Source organism: Arachis stenosperma, chromosome 10 (genome assembly GCF_014773155.1).
Source record: "Arachis stenosperma cultivar V10309 chromosome 10, arast.V10309.gnm1.PFL2, whole genome shotgun sequence".
Lineage (NCBI taxonomy): Eukaryota > Viridiplantae > Streptophyta > Magnoliopsida > Fabales > Fabaceae > Arachis > Arachis stenosperma.
This window is the reverse complement of record NC_080386.1, coordinates 127,915,199-127,934,842: the sequence shown is the minus strand read 5'-3', so window position 1 is coordinate 127,934,842 and position 19,644 is coordinate 127,915,199. Positions and strand designations below refer to the sequence as shown.

Genomic DNA, 19,644 nt, shown 5'->3' with positions numbered 1-19,644 from the left:
GATGACTCTAGTTATGAGGATATTGAAGATGATGAGATATCGAATTTAGGTGTATCAAATTTAGGTGATATGCAATGAATTTTTTATATTGTTTATGGCATTATGTAAAAATTTATTTATGAATTTGATTAGTAAATGCCTTTGTTATCAATTTTTCAGGATCAGAAAGTAATGTAGAGTCTGATGGTGCATCTGATTGTGGGTCCTAGCACTCAGAAGACATGAATCAAGCATAAAATATAGGATAAAGTAAGATCAAGGCCTCTAAAGTTTCACGTTGCTAAAGGAAAAGCAACAATCCCAACTTAACCACAATTGGATGCAGTTGCAACAATTCCAGTTTTGGCCGAAACAATCAAGAGTACCAATTCTACTACTGCGAAGAAACTAGCTAGCTTAATCCTTTTTATGCCAACTCTGGAGTTCAAACGCCCGAGGAAGAAAGACAAAGATGTGTGATATGTGTTGGGTATTAGGGGCTGACTTATGTATTTTGTAAAGGGCTAAGAATTAGAATCTTTATACATTATAGATATATTACTAAGTATTTTGTACAACCTTGTTGAGTTTGGAAAACTAAAACTTGATTACAGTGATGATCAAACATTATTGGTTTTATCAATTGGTTGTGTGATGTTTTTGTTTAAGTGTGCAGAAAATAATTTAATCAAATCCGGCCCAAGAAGTAGAAGATGAAGCCCACAAATACAAACATATTGGCCAATACATATTTCAACCATATCACTCCATTCACTCAAATCTTGATCCATGAAGGATGGGACAAGATGAACCATAAGGAAGAAGGAAATCAACTTAGCCCAAATAGAGATCCAAGCCCAATTTTGTGGTGACATCCAAATCCATCTCTCTTCAACCTAGTATCTAACTGAGTAATCAACTCAAAATTCAATTGAACCAAGAAAGAAGAAAGAGAAAATATCTGAAGCTAGGGCTTAGCGACGAACCAAAAGCTTATTTTCAATTTCAAGTAAGAAGAAGGGCTACAACAAAGAAGTAAATCCCATTCGAATAGAGCATCTTCAAAAGTTACTTTCCCCATTCATGCTTCAACAACAAACCGTGAAGAAATCTGCTGAGCTTCAAGCACAAATCAAGCAACCATGGAAAAGAAGAAGTCAATGGTGCTTCTGCTTTCAATCCATGGTCCAAAACCAGACTTGGAGCCAAAGAAAAGATTCACGGTCAAGATCAAAGGAACTTGAATAAAAAAGATGAAAGAGAAAGATATGTTGCATGTCAAAGATTTGGCCTTATCTCTCTCTTTCTCTATTGACCAAGCCGCTGCAAGTTCTGATGAAGGAGGAAGAAGACAACCCAAGTGTAGAACTTGGTTCAAACCTTAGAGGCTTCACTCTTCTATAACAAGGGTGAACAACTAAGGGTTGAGCAAGAGAGTAGAATAGAGCACTTGGTTCGATTCTCATAGCTTCCTAAGCTGTTCTAAATTTTTCTCCTTCATGGTTACTATTTTGTATTTCTTTTTCTAAGTTTAGTCTGTCTGAGTTTCATTGAAAAAGGCAAACATAGTGAGATTTGTAAGAAAAAGCCAATGAGTGAAAAAAGATAGTGAGCTAGACTTAGAGAAAAAGCCATAGTTATCTCAAAAGTTCTTTGTATGTTTATCTATTTTGTGTAATGATCCTGTGGGAATTCCCTTACAAGTTGGGTTAGTACTTTGCTGTTGAAAGCTAGGTTGGAGTCCTAGTCAAGTTTGGTTTAGGTTAGAAATTGGACTTGTCCTAGATAGGATTGGGTAGAATCCTAAGGAGAATTGGTGATTGTAATATATTGAAAAGATAGTGAAATTATGTCATTGTTGTAATAGAGACTGCATGTAGGCTACATTGCACTAGGTAGCTGAACCAGGATATATCTGTGTGTCAATCTCTACTCTCATATCTATTTTTGATTCTGTACTATAGGAGACAAAAAAAAAAGTATCTCCTACCAAGTTAAGAGGCGAAACCGAAATATCTCCTTTATTTACATAACAGAAAGCTAGTTTACACGAGAAAGAAAAATGGGCCAAGATTCAACGTCTCCCTTTCTTTTAGCCACTGATAACCATCAAACCTTGTTTATCATTTGGTATAGTCCAAAATTAGGTAACTTATGCTTGATATTATGAAGACTTGGTTAATATGATTGGTATTATTATGAAGACTATGTTAGCATGCTTAATAGACATGCAAATGCTTCAATTTTAATATATATGATTGGACTTAATTTATCTTATGAGTAATTAAGTGTTTATTTTTATTTACTTGTTTCTAGAGTTGTGTAAACATTGGTTAAAGTAATGTCAAAACATACAGGTTGCTACTTTGTTAATGGAAAGAAAAAAATGTCCAACTTCATTTACTAAATTTCATCAATACTCTTGACAAGATCCAACAAAATAACAAGATCATTAATACTTTTATAACTCTTTTATTTTCTCACAGATAACATACAAAGTGCTCCAACCAATGATTTTCAAAGGGATACTACAGATACTACTCTCTTCATAAAATAATCTAATGATCATTTCATACTTGTTCAAGTGTATGTGGATGATATTGTGTTCGGATCGACAAATGAATCCTTATATAAAGAATTTGAAAAACTAATGACTAGTGAGTTTGATATGAGCATGATGGGAGAACTCACATTCTTCCTTGGTTTGCAAATCAAACAAACTCCTAGTGCCATTTTTGTGCACCAAGGTAAATATGCTAATGAATAGGTAAAGAAATTTGATTTAGGAATTTCCAAGCCCATGAGTACACCAATGCATCCTAATATTAAAATTGACAATGATGAAAATGGAAAAAATATTGATGAGACTCGGTATAGAGGTATGATTGGATCACTTATGTATCTAACATCCTCTAAGCCAGATATTGTACAAAGTGTGGGTGTGTGTTCTCGTTTTCAATCTCACCCTAAGGAATCACATGTTTCAGCTGTAAAATGGATAATTAGATACATAAAAGGCACATCTTACCTTAGTTTATGGTATCCTAGAACTAATAATTTTTGTGTAGTTGGGTGCTGTGATGCATATTTTACGGGTGACCGTGTGGATAAAAGAAGCACTTTGGGGATGTGTTATTTTCTTGGTCAATCCTTAAATGTTTGGTCAAGTAAAAAATAAGCTATTGTTGCTTTATCCACTGTTGAAGCCGAATACATATCAACCTCCTCATGCTATTCACAATTAATTTGGCTCAAAACTCAGCTTTCCGATTATAAACTAAAAATTAATAGTATTCCTTTACTTTGTGACAACATGAGTGCCATAAATATCTCTAAAAATTCTGTGTTGCACTTAAGAACTAAGCACATTGATGTTAGATTTTATTCTATAAAAAAACATGTGCACAAAAAAATTATTGATATTCAATTTGTAAAATCGGAGGATCAATTGGCTGACATCTTCACAAAACTTTTGTGTGAAGATAGGTTATGTAAACTAAGAACTGCCCTGGGAATGATTGATATCAAATCTATGGAATAACTGTGTCTAATATTTTTCTAGTTGTTTTTGTCTCACAGGTCACAGGAAAACAAAATTGGGCAAATGATGAACTCCTCTATAAGGCTTGAACAAGGCCCAGAAATCTTCTGAGATATGAGCTTGAAGTAAAACTCAAAGTGGTCTCCAGTGATTTTTCATCACCGTTGGGCCTAAGTGAGATAAACTTTGTTAAATGAAATAGGCCTCATACTTACCTTGATCATTAAAAATTAAAATTTTGTTTCTCTTTCTCTTTCTTCTCTATTTCAAGTCATATCTTTCAGTTATCTTTCAAATTCATCTTGTTATGTTATTTCAAAAACTACATAATTTTTTTAATTTAAAATTCTCTTTAAAACCCATTTTATTGAATACATTTATGTTTTTAAGATAAGTTTTCATTGTGCATTAAAGATGGTTTATTAATTAAGAAAATCTCTCTCTTTTCACTACTCCACTACGCCATTCTCTCTTCCCTCTACTCACTCTTCTCTTCTTCATTATGAGAAAGAAGGTTGCTACTAGAAGAGACATTGGCACCTATATACCTCCTCGCAACCCTTCTCACTCACAGTAACCTCAATCATACACTTACATACACATTCATTCTCACTCATCTTCATCTCAATCACCTCAACAGACGAAATCCATGGCAAGAAAGACCATTCATCCTAAGGCTTCCTCAGCACAAAAGGGGGCCGAGTCATATTGAGCAAAGGGAGGAAAAGGAAAGGGTCCCATGCATAAAGAAGATCATGCACCATCTCCACCTCCTCGCTCTATACCTCATCCTTCAGGACGATTTGCCCCTTCTAGCCGCCCTTCAAAAGCCTCTAGAAGGCCAGTTCTCAAACCTAGCAGGGAACCTCCTAACATTGACTCCCTTGACTACAAAATCAAATTTGGTAAACCTTCTCATTCTCACTATGATCCTCTTCACTTTTCTTCCTGTATGGATTATGAATTTCACAAACAAGTGCTTTTAAAATGTTTTTTCTGTTCTACCTTTGTTGTTGACCTTGAGGCTCTGACTGAAAAAGAAATTGATTTTAAAGTTAACTTTGATCTTTTGAAATGGGAAAACTTTTTCAAGATTCGAAAATCAGTATATCCGAATTTGGTCAGAGAATTTTATGCTAACTTGCTCTTTCATAAGGGAGAAATCCACTCTTATGTAAAGGGTTGTCAAATTGTTTTGAATAAGGAGACCATTAGTGATGCCCTCGGTTATAAAGACATCAGAGTGAGAACATACATGTCTGAAAAATGGGATGACCATCTAGGTATCTCTCATCAGGATGCCTTGGCTAGCATTTGTGAAATTTTTTCACTTATGGATGGTATGATTTCCAGCCATAAGGCTCTAGGTCCTGTTAGAACCCAACTACACCGAATCATCACTCACATAATTCTTTCCCAAAGTGGATCATACCAGCGATTTACCATATGTGATTTTGGTGTTATATGTCATTCTGAATCTTACTCCTATTTTATTTGCCTACCTCATGATCGATCATATGCTAGACTGTGTTAGAAGTGAGAAAAATATTTCTCTTTCTTATGGGATGTTTTTGACTTGCATCTTTGAATATTTTTCAATTGGTCTTAGTAACGAGTCTGTCAAAAATAAAGTTTCATCTCTAAAGGGCGGTGGTGCAATGAAACAAGCCAAAAGAAAGGGCACCAAGACAACTAAGGATCCAGTCTTGGATGAAAGTGAAGATGAAAGTCTTCCCTCACTTTTAGTGGCTGACACTTCTGACTCCCACAAGTACTTAATTACTGGGGTAGCCAAAGATGTCCTTCAAGAGTTTGTATATATGACCAAACAGATGGTCCAATCAAGCAAGCAAACCCGGAAGATTGCAATTCAAACTGAGAAATCTTTGATGAAATCTCATGACAGAATTAAAGTCCTTTTGAAGCACGTTGATTCACTTGATGAGGACCAGGTAATGTCCGAAAAAGAAGAAGACATCTTGGAGACTAAAAAAGAGGAATCTGATACTTAATTGTGTCCCATGTTGCCCTTGGAAGTTTGACATTTTGTTGATTATGAATTATGAACTCTATTTGATGGCACTGTGTTTCTTGGTACTTTGGATACTACTTTAAATACTATTTTCTAGATGACTGTAATAGAATTAGTTTATTAACTTTGTTAGTAATCTGCTTGTTTAACTTGCTGTTTTGGATTGCTTAGTGACAATTTTTTGCAGGTTCCCTCCTTGATGACAAAAGAGGGGGGAGGGAGAAAATGAGCTAAAAAATGGGCTGTGAAAATAGATGCCTCTGTTTTGAATGTTTTGAACATGAGAAAAGGAACAAAGAAAAATGAACTGCAAAATGGGCTGATAAAATGTTTGCCTCTGTTTTGAACTTATGAAAATTCATGTTTTTGTCTCATGGCTGCCTAAGCTGATTGATGATCTTTTGAAAAAGCCTTACAGGATGTAATGTTTTAGAAATGTTTGCAAATCTTTTGGCTTTTTGGAAATTGTTTTCACAGGTTGATAAAAGCAAATATTCAGGGGGAGTTTAGTGATCAAAGAAAAGGAGATGCTTCATATTAAATAAATTATCAAAGGGAAGTTTCTTACTCTCAATCTCTTTTAATTCTTTATTTTAATAATGTTTGTCATCAAGGGAGAGATTGTTGAGTTTGAAAAACTAAAACTTGATTAAAGTGATTATCAAACATTATTGGTTTTTATCAATTGGTTGTGTGATATTTTTGTTTAAGTCTGCAGAAAAATAATTTAATCAAAGCCGGCTCAAGAAACAGAAGATCAAGCCCACAAAGATAAACATATTGGCCAACACATATTTCAACCATATCACTCCAGTCACTCAAATTTTGATCTATGAAGGATGGGACAAGCTGAACCATAGGGAAGAAGGAAATCAACTTAGCCCAAATAGAAATTCAAGCCCAATTCGGTGGTGACATCCAAACTCATTTCTCTTCAACCTAGTATCTAACCGGGTAATCAACTTAAAATTTAATTGAATTTTGTTTCACTTCCACCGAACACAATCTCTCTCTTCTCTCTCTTCTTTTCTTTTCTTATCACATCAAGTTATTGAACTAAGAAAGAAGAAAGAGGAAAGATTTGAAGCTAGGGCTCGGTGAGGAACCAAAAGCTTGTTTCCAATTTCAAGCAAGAAGAAGGACTACAACAAAGAAGCAAATTCCATTCGAACAGAGCATCTTCAAAAGTTACTTTCCCCGTTCGTGCTTCAACAACAAACCGTGAAGAAATCTGCTGAGCTTCAAGCACTAATCAAGCAACCATGGAAAAGAAGAAGTCAATGGTGCTCTGTCCTGAATCCACTATCCAAAACCAAACTTGGAGCCAAAGAAAAGATTCATGGTCAAGATCAAAGGAACTTGAAGAAAAAGGATGAAAGAGAAAGGTATGTTGCATGTCAAAGATTCGGCCTTCTCTCTCTCCACTGATCAAGCCACTGCAAATTCTGATGAAGGAGAAAGAAGACAACCCAAGTGTAGAATTTGGTTCAAACCTTGGAGGATTCACTCTTCTATAATAAGGGTGAACAGCCAAGGATTGAGCAAGAGAGTATAATAGAGCACTTGGTTCGATTCTCATAGCTTTCTAAGCTATTCTAAGTTCTTCTCCTTCCTGGTTACTATTTTGTATTTCTTTTTCTAAGTTTAGTCTGTCTGAGTCTCATTGAAAAAAGCAAACATAGTGAGGTTAGAAAAAGTCAATGAGTGAAAAAAGGCAGTGAGCTAGACTTGTAGAAAAAGTCATAGTTATCTCAAAAATTCTTTGTATGTTTTTCTATTTTGTGTCATGATCGTGTGGGGATTCTCTTGCAAGTTGGGTTAGCACTTTGCTGTTGAAAGTTAGGTTGGAGTCCTAGTCAAGTTCGGTTTGGGTTAGAAACTGGACTTGTCCCAAATAGGATTGGGTAGAATTTTAGGAAGAATTGGTGATTGTAATCTATTGAAAAGATAGTGAAATTCTGTCACTGTTGTAATGGAGACTAGATGTAGGCTACATTGCACTAGGTAGCTGAATCAGGATATATCTGTGTGTCAATCTCTACTCTCATATCTATTTTTGATTCTATACTATAGGAGACAAAACAAAAATATCTCCTACTGAATTAAGAGACGAAACCAAAATATCTCCTATATTTACATAATAGAAAGCTAGTTTACACGAGAAAGAAAAATGGACCAAAATTCAACCCTCATTCTATTAGCCACTGATAACCATCAAATCTTATTTATCATTTGGTATAGTCCAAAATTAGATAACTTATGCTTGATATTATGAAGACTTGGTTAATATGATTGGTATTATTATGAAGACTATGTTAGAATGCTTATATAGACATGCAAATGCTTCGATTTTAATATATATGATTGGACTTAATTTATCTTATGATTAATTAAGTGTTTATTTTTATTTACTTGTTTCTAGAGTTGTGTAAACATTGGTTAAAGTAATATCAAAAAACACATGTTGCTACTTTGTTAATGGAAAAAAAATGTCCAATTTCATTTACTAAATTTCATCAATACAATTAACAAGATCCAACAAAATAACAAGATCACTAATACTTTTATAATTTTTTTATTTTCTCACAGATAACATACAAAGTGCTCCAACCATTAACATAAACACTATTATTAGGACAAACATGAAAATAATCAATATTTTAACTACTCTAACTACAGTGGTTGTCTTTCTGCATATGTCAAGCAAAAAAAGTGAATTTCACATTAATGGTGAAGGAAATTCAAGAAGAAATAGTTCATACCAATTTAAATTCACCCGATATCTTAGACAAGTGTGAACAACCATCCTGAATTATCTAATTTTTCAGATTTCTTAATCATAATTTTCAGCCCACAAAAATAGGTTCTATTCATGTTCATCCTTCTTCTTCATATGAAGGAGCTAGAACCGAAGCTACCCAATGATTGCGGTGACAACCCACCACTTCGTCTTCCACCAGCGCTCCACATCGTGGCTTCTAAACCTGGGTAATGGCTCTGCACCACTGCAACACCACTTAGTAAGATGGATTAATATTTTCATAGATTTTGGGGATTAGGGTTTATAAAATGGGACTAAGGACTATTTTAACATAATATAGTGAACATATTTTATCAGTTTCCATTTGGGTAACAGCTGTCAACAGACGTATCAGTTAATGCTTCATGTGTATTGTCGTTGACGAAAATTGTTAGTCCAAAAATAGAAGGACAAACGAGATTGATGTTAAATTTTTTGGAAATTAATTTGATTAAAAAATTTATTCAAAGATAAAAATGACAATCAAATTATTTTTTGGAGATCAATTTAACTATTAATCCAAGATGTTTACTTTTTTATTTGTATAATTTAAGAATTATTAAATAGTAATAAGGAGCATATATATATATATTTTCTAGAATATGCTTGCACTATAATACCTTGCATTCTACCATTTAAATACCAAGACACCCAAAAAAAATTGAATTGTTTTAGATTTTTTTTGAATGTATTATAAAAACAATAAAAAAACAGACTCATCAACATTATATATATGATTATAGGTTCATGTTCTTTTTCTTTCTCAACACTTGTCAGTGCAAAATGAGAAGAAAGTAATATTTAAAAAATATAACATATACCAAAAATTAAAAACTTAATTGAGCTGCCACTATGCGTTGAATATTAAACACCAAATATTAGAAAGACGAAATATACATATATTTGAAAAAATAAAAATATTATTTGTATACTAAAATTAATTACTAATATTTTTTATATAAATATAAATATAATTTAATTTATTTTTAATATATATTTATAGTCTAATATATATTGTATTAGTAACTAATTTTAATGTACACATAACATAATCTTTGAAAAAATATATACAAAAACAACATGGAGATGCAGGCGTGAAGAGGCAAAACAACAAGAAATGGCGGAAATGACTAAGTTTAGCGTCACAAACGCAAACAAAGACACTACAGAATATACCATATATATTTTGCTATATTTCAAAAAATACAAAACAACTAAATATTGCTAATAGTGCTAAAGGGGGTGTATGTTTTGTGGGAATTTTTTTCTTAAATAAAATAAAAATAATTAAATAATTTTTCAAATAAAATATTTTAATTTTATTATTTAGAATATAATTTTTTTAATATCTTATTTGAAAAATTATTTAATTTTTTATTTTATTTAAAAAAATCCATATTTTGTGTCTTAGTAATATAAAGATAAAAAACATAAAAACATATATGTTTGGTCAAAGAGATCATAGCAAAATACAAATAAATAATAGTTGCACTACGTACTACAACAAATTTACCCTAGAGCTATTCTTATATATATATATATATATATATATATATATATATATATATATATATATATATATATATATATATATATTGCTAAAAGTATGTAAAAATAATGCCACCAAAATTTCCAAAATTGGTAGAACAATAGTCAAATTGTCCGATTTTATTTATTTTATCTTTGTTTTCACTGATTCTATTTCTGCCTCTTCCTCAGCTTAACGCTGCTTCAAATTATTTGTTGAATTTGATTTTAAAATATTGTGAGTATTTTATAAGTGTATTATTATTATAATAATACGTTTTAAAAATAATTATTTTATATATATAGACTATATGTATGATTATCTAAAAAATTAGATGTGATTGGACGACTATAAAATATTTGGGCAAAACACTAAAATAAGCCAAGGGAAAGAAATTTTTACGTAAATCCGCCAAACCAAAATTTAGTTCATGAATCAACCAATGCATGTTTATATGTAGTTCGAATCAATTAGATTCGAACTCAATCTACACATAATTCGAATCATATTGCTTCGAATTATACACAAAACTCACACACACTAATTCGAATCAACTTGATTCGAATTACACACATACAATAATTCGAATCAAGTTGATTCGAATTACACCCTGATTTATTAAAAAAATTAATAATTTATTAAAAAATTTATTAAAAATAATAATTTAAAATTAAAAAAATATATTTTATTTCATGTATTAAAAAAAATCTAACAAAATATTAATTACGAGACTTTTTTTAAATATTAATGAGCTATCAATTCAAATTCCATACAATACTCTTTTGTCCATTTTAATAGCTCATGAATATTTTTTAATAAATTTTTTTAAATTATATGGTGAGATATTACATGATTCGAATTACGCATGGAAAGTTGATTCGAATTATATGGTGAACAATTCGAATTCTATACAATACTCTTCTGTCCATTCTTGATAGCTCATGAATACTTTTAATAAATTTATTTTAATTATACCACAAAAAATTTTTATTCTATGCAAAATAATTTAAAAATGGCTTAAAAAATGTTAGGAGTACTATAAAAATTTGCAATGACTTAGGACATTAATAATTTAGAAATTAAAGAAAATTTTTTAAATTATTATATAGAATAAAATATATTTTTTAATTATTTTGGATGGAATAAATATTTTCTTAATTTTTAAATTATATTGACTATCTAGAGTATTTTATTTAAAATTTGTACATGCATGTATTTACCTAAATCATTATAACATTACAAATTTTATAGTATTCCTAATATTTTTAAGTCATTTTTAAATTATTTTGCATTATTTTTTTGTGGTTTATATAATTAAAATAAATTTATTAAAAAATATTCATGAGCTATCAAGAATGGGCAGAAGAGTATTGTATAGAATTCGAATTGCTCACCGTATAATTCGAATCAGACATGCGTAATTCGAATCATGTAATATCTCACCATATAATTTAAAAAAATTTATTAAAAATATTCATGAGCTATTAAAAATGGACAAAAGAGTATTTATGAAATTTGAATTGATAGCTCATTAATATTTAAAAAAGTCTCGTAATTAAATATTTGTTAGATTTTTTTAATGCATGAAATAAAATATATATTTTTAATTTTAAATTATTATTTTTTAATAAATTTTTTAATAAATTATTAATTTTTTTAATAAATCAGGGTGTAATTCGAATCAACTTGATTCGAATTATTTTATGTGTGTAATTCGAATCAAGTTGATTCGAATTAGTGTGCGTGTGAGTTTTGTGTATAATTCGAATCAATATGATTCGAATTATGTGTAGATTGAGTTCGAATCTAATTGATTCGAACTACATATAAACATGCATTGGTTGATTCATGAACTAAATTTTGGTTTGGCGGATTTACGTAAAAATTTCTTCCCATTGGCTTATTTTAGTGTTTTGCCCAAAATATTTTGTATTGTCTGTATCTCAAAATTAAACTCTTATTTATTTAGAAAATTTAATTTTAATGCACTAGCAGTGTAAACTAGTTTTACACGTGCATTTAATTACGTAATAGCACATCAGAAAAAATAACAATCTTTTATATTGACGGCGTGAATGGCCATAAAAAAAGTGGATGTGATTGCATGAAGAACGGATGTGATTGCATGATTGTATAAAACGTTTTACAATGTTTCTGTCAGTATATCAAAATTAAACTCTTGTTTAGATATTATCTATAAATAAAAAATTTTATGATTATTTATATAATAAATTGTTTAGAGATAGAGTTAATTTTTTAATCGTTCAATATAAAATTAAAGCTTTCTACATTAACTTTTAGCTAAATAATAGAAAAATTGAGAAATAACCATTGTATAACAAGTAGCTAACTTTATATGTATAATTTTTTTTTAATTTTATATATTAGTACATAGAAATTAAACATAAATGATATAACTAAAAATTAGGAGTACAGTAATTTATAACGATAATACTTTTAAAAGTAATGCTTTATATACTCCTAGACAATTAACAAACACTTTTTTTGTGTCAATTAACAAACACTTTTGTCAACAAAGCATGTCATTATCGAAATATTTTTATTATTATTTAGAAAGAATAATTTCTAGAAAAAAATACGCTAGCGAATATCATGAAAAGTTAACAACATTGTTGTAAAAATTCTAAAAAAGTTGTATGTACAATATAATTAATATAAAGATGGTTTGTACAAAAATATTTATAAGTCAGTTTCAATTACTATTAAATCAGTAAGAATGATTATTATATATCTTGGTTACTAAGAAAAATAAATATTTATTTATTTAAATAAATAATCTTAAAATGAAACCAACGGCACCCACTTTATTTTGATTATAAATGTAAAGCATAATTGATTATATTACTTATAAAATTGACTATAAATATAATCATTATATATATATTATATTCATATTTGGGTGAATGATTGGTTAGCAACTTTTAATGTTGATATAACATGGTTGTTGAAAAATAGAAACTTTCCCTATTATTAAACTGTGTTTTCATGTGGAGTTCTTCTTTTGATTTTTTCAGTTACAGGACAATATTGAGATTTGCATTTAAAAGCTCATGTATACCAAGTACAAAATTTCATCACGAAATTAGTTACATTAGTAAATTTTATGCAATAATGTTATACAGATACAAAATATTAGTTATTGTATAAAAATATTGGACTATGTTGTTATGATAAATTTGATTATTCTACTGTAAAATGTTTAATAATTTTAATATTTTATTTTAAAATTTATAATAATTAATTTAATAACTTATTTTATATTTTTTTAAAAAAAAGAATTTTCTTGAGCAGCTCAAAATGGAATAGTTTAAGGAAATATATGCGGTCAAGATTTCCTGTATCGGTAATGTGGTGTTTCATTAATAAACATTCCCATTTCCAGACGAATGCCCTTTTATCTCTATTTTTTACTATAGAAACTCGTATGAAATCAATTTCATGTGAAATTGATATGTAATAATTATTAGATGATTTAATTGATTTGACTAAATTTTTATTTAATAATTTTTAAGTATTAATTTTATGTGTAAAGTCAATTTCACTTGAATTTTTATTTTTTTTTTAAAGTTAAGAATAGACTCAAATTCGAGATCTTAAAATGAAAATAAGGAGATTATGTCATTAGAGTTATAGTCTGTAAATCTCTTTTATCTCTGTTATTTACCATTTTCTCTTTTATTTTTGTTTGGGGGGTTCACTTTTCTTCAAGTATTTTAAACCTTAAATCCCACTCAGTTTCTATTGGAACTGCACTTACACGCCAAATTCTCTCTTTATTTTCCATTCATTCCAATTCACCCTTTCAATCAAAATCAGTTACTCTCTCTCTCTCTCTCTCTGCAGTTTCGTTCTTCAACTCTAACTTTGCTCTCTCTTATCTTTGTCGCGCACAAGTACAAAAACCTCCATTGACTATTGACCTAAAACTCATCCACAATTGCAAATTACCATTAACACCCTCAATTTCAAGCTTCACTGAACCACAACAGAGTTAAGCTTCTGATTTTTGCATTATGAGGAGGCTCTTCTGCTGATTTGGTATGTGGATTTTTTTCATCCAAGCTCTCCTTGTTTCAAATTGTTCTTTATTTTGCGATTTGTTTATTTATGCTGGAGTGCTTTTATTTGTTTTTGCTCTCGTCCTTTTAAAAACCTGATACGATCAAATACTGTTATCTAAAATCTAAATCATAAAATTGATTAAAGCATATGTAATTTTGTTCCTTGTTTTTGTTGACTTTGGGCAATCTTTTAGGAGTAAGGATGTATGATCTATCTTAAGGAACACTAGTAATGTGGCACAGTCATTTTGGTTTCGCTAAAAGCAATAATTTTAATTTTAAAAGAAAAATGGTCATTATTGTCATAATTAGGATGTCTATGGTTTGTTTTGTTCCTTACTTATGTAATCATTTTAAATATTTACACTACTTATCGAGAATTTCAGTATTGATAATTGGTATGCACTTTTGCTAAGATTTAACTTAATTCTTAATTTTTTTTTTAATTTTCTATTGTTGTGAGGTTATAACACTTATCTATATGTGTTACCTGTTTTAAACTAGCAAATCTTATCAACATAGTGTATTTATAATTATTTTGATCATTGATGCATTAATGCGGATCCTTTTCTACAAGTAGGCATTTTGTTTTCTTCATGACTGCACCTCCCCGTATTTGTGAGTTGGGATCTTAGATGGGAAGGGAGGGAAGAAAAAGAAATTGTATTACTCACTGTATTGAGAGTTCGATTGATGTCAGGTTTAGCTAGATGAGGTGTTTAGTTAACATAAATGTTTTGACAGTGAACCTCTGTAGTACTTGCAGTCTGCAAGATGATGTCATTGTTTGAAGAGGGATCAAAGAATGGTTCGTCAAGCTGATTTAGTAATTCTTGGTGTCTCTGTTGGTTTGGCCCTTGGAATTCTGATATCTTGTGCCATATTTTTTGGCATAAGGTGGTACAAGAAACGTGCGAATACTGGACGATCTGCAAATGAGAATAGTGTAACAACTCTTCCAATACGAACAAATGGATTGGGAACAAGCACTGACATCAGTGCTTCTATAACTAGTTCCATAGCTCCTTCAAGATATGATAATGTACAGAAAAATTCTCATTTCAGCTGGTGGAGTAATCAAAGCAAAGATCGTTTTGCTTCAGCATCAGGCATTTTAAAGTACTCGTATAGGTGTGTTTATTTCTCTATTGAGCATGAGGTTTACCTGTTTTTTTTTGTCAAATATTTCTATTGATTAATACTACTAGGTCACAAACATATAACTATTAACATCAAAATGTGTTGATGATTAGCTTGTAGAATTGGGAAATTTTTTTGGTCCATTGATAATAAAGTTACTTTATATGTTAGATAATGTCCCTGCAAATTCTTATTTACATAGTATCATTTGTTCAATAGTAAAAAGCAAAGGACAAAGTAGGACATGGTCATGCATTCATATATGAAAATGAAATGCTATTAGAGAGGCATTACAAATTTATAATGGTGTAACTGAGCCATCACATGTTACAGAGAAATTCAAAAGGCAACACAAAATTTCACAACTTCCTTGGGGCAAGGATCATTTGGCACAGTTTATAAAGCCACAATGGCTACAGGGGAGGTGGTAGCTGTGAAGGTTCTTGCGCCTAATTCCAAACAAGGGGAGAAAGAATTCCAAACAGAGGTATAAGCCAATAACCATTTTAAGATAGGTTTCAGAATTCAGGGGAAAAAGAAAAGGCAATAAATAAATAAAATACCTGTTGATTTATAAGCTAATGCTATGGATAAGGATTACTGTTGACTGTATTTATGTTAATGGTTTGAAAGGAAATGAGTTCCTGTATTTTGCAAGACATATATATATATATATATATATATATATATATATATATATATAATTTAGAAGCGAAAGATCACTTACTTCAACAGTTAAAATGTGCTTTAAATAATTGGAGACATTAGTTCTAAACTAAGCAACCCAACGGAATATTGTAAGTCTAATGTCAGTAACCATCTAAAGTTGTTGGAACATATATGAATTATACAAGGTTGTTGGTTCAGGTGCTTCTGCTTGGAAGACTGCATCATCGAAATCTTGTGAATTTGATTGGATATTGTGTAGATAAAGGACAGCGCATACTTGTCTATCAGTTCATGAGTAATGGAAGTTTAGCTAATCTTTTATATGGTAAGAGGATGGTCTTTTTTTATATGACCTTGAGATATTTTAATGTGACAGCCTATGTGGACAGTTTCATGATCATGTCGTTGTCATCAAATAAATAGCCAAATTTACTTTTTTCATTTGTTTAGTAGCCACACCATCATTGTAGTCTTTCTTGATAACATACTTGTTTATCAATTCATAAGTGATGAAAGTTTAGCTAATTTTTTATATTGATAGAGGATGATCTTTCCTATTATTATGTTAAAAGCATTTTTGACGTGACATCTCCGTTGTTGAGAGTTTGGTTTGGTGATTTAAGCTGGAGCGAAATAGAGCCTGAGGGATTCTAATGGGCTTCGATTGTTTGATTTAATGAGTGGACTTATTTGTGATGTACTAGATTCTATGCTATTCTATTGAAACATCCTATTTTCTTCATACAGTGACCGTTTATCCAAACAATGGAACAAAATAATAACTGTGTCATTGAGCTTCTACTCCCTTAAACCCTGTTCCACTCAACTCCTTAAGATTTCATCAATCCAAACATAGCCTAAATGTTACTGTGGGATATTTTGTTGGATGTGTGTACACACTAGAAACCGAGATAGGATTAGGAATGAGTGTATTAGAAAGGAAGTTGGGATTGTACTCATTGTTGAGAAGTTAGGGGAATCTCCTCTTAGGTGAGTTGGGCATCTGCAAGTGTGAAGAAGATCTATATAGAGGCCCTAGTAAGGAGAAGTGGACCAGATGGAGTATAATCAAATAAGTTGAGGTAGAGAAAGATCTAGAAAGATTATAGTCTATAGATGAAATTAGTACAAGAAATTTGAATATAAATGCTTTAAATACAATTATGGTTTGGCAGAAAACTGCAATGTGTTCTGATTCAAATTAGCCTATATTGATGGTAGCATGTTTATGTTATCAAATTAGCAAGCAGATTATACTTTGTTTAGTTACCACACAGTCATTATATTATCTAACAATAGTCTGCAAATGCACCTAGGTGAAGAAAAACAATTGAGTTGGGATGATCGGCTACAAGTTGCTCTTGATATTTCACATGGAATAGAGTACCTTCACGAAGGGGTACGTACGATTACTGATAAGTGCTCTCTTATATTCCTTGAAGATGAATTTGGCTAATATAAACATGGATGTAACAGGCAGTTCCACCTGTCATACATCGTGACTTGAAGTCTGCCAACATATTACTAGATCACTCAATGAGAGCTAAGGTAATTTTGTTCTAGCAAGTGCATTTTAATACAGATTGTGAAGCTAATTTCCCGTTTGGAATTAGTAATTGGATCATAACATTGACGTTGGAATTTATGCAGCAAATCTTTGTTACATTACAATGAAACAATATTTCTTGTCTTGTCCAGAAAATAGTGAGACTTGAGATTTCTATATTCATTGTCTTATTTTTTGTCTTATCAATTATCGTCAAAATTTGTCTGTATAGGTTGCTGACTTCGGGCTGTCAAAGGAAGAGGTATTTGATGGCCGGAATTCTGGTCTGAAAGGTACTTATGGTTACATGGACCCCGCATATATTTCGACAAGCAAGTTAACAATGAAGAGTGACATCTACAGTTTCGGTGTCATAATATTTGAGCTCATCACTGCCATCCACCCACATCAAAACTTGATGGAGTACATTAACCTTGTAAGATACTTCATCATGAATCACGGTATCATTCTTGTTATTATCCCTCCTAGATGTTAGAGATTTCTTTCTGATTTGCTAAGTTTTCTTTTATTGCAAGGCTGCTATGGATCACAATGGTGTAGATGAAATTCTTGACAAGCAACTCGTTGGAAAATGCAACCTTGGAGAAGTGAGGCAGCTTGCTAAGATTGCGCACAAATGCTTGCATAAATCACCTAAGAAACGCCCTTCGATAAGCGAGGTTTCACAGGGCATATCGAGGATAAAGCAAAGGCGGCTGCGCCATATGATGGAAGCTTCCATGTCATTTGCCAGCAACAACTTTTCGAGAGCCGTTAGTAGATTGGAAGATCAACAACTTGAGTTGAGTAGAATAACCCCCAGAACCACCATTAGCATAGGAGAAACTGGATGAAAAAGACCTTTGTGGAACAACTAATTTAATGTAACAACTAGTATATGCAAAAATATGGAGTTAAAAAAAGAATCAAAGTATAATCAAAAGTTTAAGGCTAATTGTGGTGCATTCTTGGCTGATTTAAATGAGAAGAGGGCCAAATTAACCATTGTTATATATCTGAACACCAATCCACTCACCACCCGCTACCTGGTTTTCCTGCCACTATGATTGCTCCTCCGTGTTACAACCTTCTTCCTTCCCCACTCCTCCGTAATTTGACAATGGTCTTCTAATTTATTTCCTTTGTGAGGAAATCCTTGTTTAACGGTTAATTGCAGTTGTGGTCTAGTTGAGATGGCACATTACCATGCTTTCTAAAATGCTGCACTCGGAAAAAATACTGCCCTCGAGTTTGAACTTTGACAAAGCCAAATGGTGAATAGGAACCTTTAAAATTGTGGATATTTGAGTATGTAGTGTGGGTGACTTTGTGATGTAATTATACCTATTATTGCAGACTGTCTAATCCATTTGACAAAAGAAAAAATGTCTAATTAGAAATTGCATTTGTTATTCCTTGTCCGTCATTTTAATTCAAAGTGAGTCCTTATAATTCAGACTAAAGTTATGGTTCTGTAATTATTCCTCTCTCTAATTAAAGTGTCAGCAAATAATTCTACTTTTCAACTGACATGTTACAATTTTGTTGTGTTGTTCAAGAGGTCTGGAACAAAAACATTGAAAGTAAAAGCAAGCACTAATCAGTTCGACAATTAAAACGACATACATGGTGTTAAAAGAGGAACTAACCCAAGGAGATACAGGAATGAAAGCACTCATAAAAGCAATGTAGAATTAAGGACAAATTGCTTTAACAGGATATAGATTTTTAAGATGTTGATGAATTTAATCTCAACCGTTTACTTTAATTTAATCTCTCACATAAAAAAAAAAAACATTCTCATGAGATAAGATACAATCCCCATGGGCATCCGTAAAAATACGCACACAGACATATGATTAGTTTTTGAAGATTTTCTCGAAAGATTCAACACAATCAGTGCTGAGTTTTTGAATACACAATTTGTTATGAGAATTGGAAATCGGAATATTAAAAGGGCATGTGAGTGCTAACATTTTGAGATAAGCTGCAACTACTCCCTTAATTTTGAGTGTAAAAACAAGATTTAAGTTCATTTTGTTCAGCTAGTTACAATGAGGATAAACCCTCTAACCAGTAATGGTTATGGTAACCCTGTTTCAAAGAATATCTTATCTACATTCTAAAATAAACATTTTCTTTTCCACCTGATTCCCATTTCTTGAAGTGTGCATGCAGCCATGCAGTTGGGCTTAATTCTCTTTTTGCATAGATTGTACTTCAGTTAACTGTTAAGATAATCTAATTTGCTCTAACACAGCACCTTCCATTTTTGGGCTTAGGTTTGGCCCATCAAAAACAAAAATGCTAAATATTAATACTTCTAT

At 31.2% G+C, this 19,644-nt stretch overlaps 1 protein-coding gene across 3 annotated transcripts; it reads left to right on the top strand.

Annotated features, from left to right (window-relative positions):
• The first annotated feature begins 13,659 nt into the window (after nt 1-13,659).
• Nucleotides 13,660-18,684, top strand: LOC130956479 (calcium/calmodulin-regulated receptor-like kinase 2). Of its 3 annotated transcripts, none has more exons than XM_057883530.1 (8): nt 13,660-13,939; nt 14,729-15,093; nt 15,436-15,589; nt 15,970-16,096; nt 17,088-17,170; nt 17,248-17,319; nt 17,550-17,753; nt 17,854-18,684. In XM_057883530.1, the coding sequence occupies exons 2-8, from the start codon at nt 14,768-14,770 to the stop codon at nt 18,169-18,171; spliced, it is 1,284 nt and encodes a 427-aa protein (XP_057739513.1). In that variant the 5' UTR covers nt 13,660-13,939; nt 14,729-14,767; the 3' UTR covers nt 18,172-18,684. The 3 variants fall into 3 exon arrangements, with proteins under 3 accessions (XP_057739513.1, XP_057739514.1, XP_057739512.1); XM_057883531.1 differs by having other exon boundaries at nt 14,707-15,093; XM_057883529.1 differs by having other exon boundaries at nt 14,720-15,093; nt 17,854-18,683.
• Nucleotides 18,685-19,644: the final 960 nt, after the last annotated feature.